The 2952-nt window shown below is 39.8% G+C and overlaps 1 protein-coding gene across 1 annotated transcript; it reads right to left on the reverse strand.

Moving 5' to 3' along the window:
- Positions 1-1261: 1261 nt before the first annotated feature.
- Positions 1262-2209, reverse strand: LOC100011541 (putative olfactory receptor 2W6). Its single transcript, XM_007483350.1, has one exon. The coding sequence runs from the start codon at positions 2204-2206 to the stop codon at positions 1262-1264; it is 945 nt and encodes a 314-aa protein (XP_007483412.1). The 5' UTR covers positions 2207-2209.
- Between the last annotated feature and the right edge of the window lie 743 nt (positions 2210-2952).

A 2952-nucleotide genomic window follows, 5' to 3' on the forward strand; every position in this document is an offset into this window, starting at 1 on the left:
TACCATGAAGCCTCCAGACCACAAGCTGCACAAGAAGATCAAAATTGAACTTTGGGTGTGGTTGATTGAACATTTATTTGTATCTATACTTTCATGCCAAAGGGGACTGCCCCCTAACTGGCTTTTTTGTCAATGCATCTAGCAATTATTGGTTTTGTTTTGTTTTTTCCTCTTATCCTCAAATTGTTGTGATGTTTAAGTTGATTATGTTTTCATGATCCTTTTTGGGGAAACTTCTTTCCCAATAACGATCAAACAGGGCAATGTAAAAATGGAGATTTGAGCCCTGGAAGTCCTTGCTCACTTCCCAGAATGCTTTGTAATCGCACTGAATTCTCACCTGGGTAAGATCACAAATTATTATTTAAAGGAGTTCTCTACCTACTGAGGCTCTCTTTCCTACTTCCATTTCCCAGCAGATGCGTCTCTCATGATATGAGTAAAATTGAATTGGGCCTCTCGGCTCACCTAGCACATGCCTTTCTTACTTGTATTTTCCAAAATTCCTTTTCTTAAATAAACCTCTAAAAATATAATATTCCTTGTAGAGAGAAACTAATTTTAACTGTTACAACAGCTAGTAAGTATCTGAGGGTCAAATTTGAACTCAAGAAGAAGAGTCTTCCTAACTTCCGGCCTGGCACTCTATCCACTGTGCCACCTTGCTGCCCCAATGCTCAATATATTTATTAAAAAAACCCTTGATTTGACTTTTGAAGTGTTCATCACTGTCACAACAGAGGGGTTGTTCTCTAAAAACTTGTATATGACTCTAGACATTCAGATACCTAGTACAAGAATGAGCTAGTGAAGGAATTTCTTCTTAACTTTAAGGGATACATGTGACCCATATATAACTAGAATGGGTGTATGTACCTTCAATTTCCTCTCTTTGAGGGGATAGACTTCTACAGTTAGTTCAGATTAATGCAGGTTCATGATGAGGAAATCAAGGTCATGCATGAGTGCTGTTAGGCTACTTAACGCCATCTTTCCATGACTCATCTTCCATCTGTAACACCATCTATGAGGAGAACTTCAAATTAGAGTGGGTGGCTGCTATACTTAGTGCAAAGCCAGCTTCCTACTATAAAGGCAGCCCAAATTGAATGTGTGTATATGTGTGTGTGTGCTTATGGTAAAAAAAAAGTTTGCCATAATATAGAAAAACAATACAACATTATTATTTTTAAGGGAATACTCAAGGAACCAATTTACATCCCATAAGAACTCTATTTAAAAAGGAAAAAAATGTTTATCTTCATGCTTCTCTTGTCCTCTGTTCCCAGCCCAGGAGTTTCTTCATTGCCCCTTTCACATCCTTGTTCCTTAGGGTATAGATAAGTGGGTTGATGCTAGGGGTTAAGACAGTGTAGAAAAGGGTAAGGAACTTCCCCTGGTCCTGGGAGTAAGTATTAGCTGGTTGAAGATACATGTAGATGATGGTCCCATAGAAGAGAGAAACCACTGCAAGGTGGGAAGAACAGGTATTGAAGGCCTTCTTACGCCCTGCTGCTGATTTGATTCTTAGCACAGCAACAGCAATCAGACCATATGAGGTGAGAATTAGGGATAGGGGCACAAGAAGGAGGATCACACCAAAGATAAAGGCAAAGGCTTCAACCAGTGTGGTATCTTCGCAAGCCATTGCAATTAGGGCTGGCATCTCACATAGAAAGTGATCCACTTGATGATGTCCACACCGTGCCAACTGCATAGTCTGGGGGCACATGACAAAAGAATTGAGAAAACCACAGAACCAGGACACAATTGTCAACTGTAGGCAGAGTCTTGGGTTCATGACAACAGTATAATGCAAAGGTCGGCAGACAGCAACATAGCGATCATAGGACATGACACACAGGAGTACACACTCAGTAGAACCCAGGACCATGTAAATATAGAGCTGGGCCACACAACCATTGTAGCTGATAGTCTTCTTGGGACCCCACAGATTCCACAGCAGCTGGGGGACAATGCTAGTAGTAAAGCAGAGGTCCAGGAAGGAGAGGTTGCCTAGAAAGAAGTACATAGGGGTGTGTAGTCGGGAATCTGCAATTGACAACACAATAATTGTTGTGTTTCCCAAAAGAGTCAATATGTAGAAGACTAATACAAAAGCAAAGAGAATCATCTCTAGCCAGGGTCGGTCAGAAAATCCCACTAGGATAAATCCCCCTAGTGAGCTGTCATTGCCCCTTCCCATCACCTTCACCACCTATCAAAGGAGAAGGAAAATATTATATTGAAAGAAAAGCAGAGACGATCAGAGTCCAAGACTCTGTTCTTCAGAACATTAAAAACACAGGTTTCACAATTCAAATGTTAGGGCTTTATTGAGTAGCTTCCCAGTGTAATAAAAGTTTGTTGTCACTAATTTACTCATATCCTTCAGAAAAATGTTCTGTAGTTCTCAAAATGTAGTTCAAGTATGTTTGAGGATCTCTAAGATTCTTTCAGGAGGTCCTCAAGGTCAAAACTATCTTTATAATAAAATTAACATTTTTAATATGATAAATATTAGTAAATATATTAATGTGAGTTGTAACCCATATAAACATAAAACTTTGGGGAATCCTCAATAATTTTTAAGAGAGTAAAGAAAGGGGGGTTAGGATCAAAAGGTTGTAGAATCACTGGACTAGGCAATCCATGAAATTCCTTTTAAATCTGAGATTCTCTTATTCTAATTGGTTCTGTTCATCCCTTTAAGGTCTGAATATACCTATCTATGCTTGGAGGAGAGAATAGGATCACCAACTTGCCACGCTAGGTATTATTTAGGGTACATTCTGACCTGCCTGTTTCTTTTTTTTAAACCCTTACCTTCCATCTTGGAGTCAATACTGTATATTGGCTCCAAGGAAGAAGAGTGGTAAGGGCTAGGCAATGGGGGTTAAGTGACTTGCCCAGGGTCACACAGCTGGGAAGTGTCTGAGGCTAGATTTGAAC

The sequence above is a fragment of the Monodelphis domestica genome, chromosome 2 (genome assembly GCF_027887165.1).
Source record: "Monodelphis domestica isolate mMonDom1 chromosome 2, mMonDom1.pri, whole genome shotgun sequence".
Lineage (NCBI taxonomy): Eukaryota > Metazoa > Chordata > Mammalia > Didelphimorphia > Didelphidae > Monodelphis > Monodelphis domestica.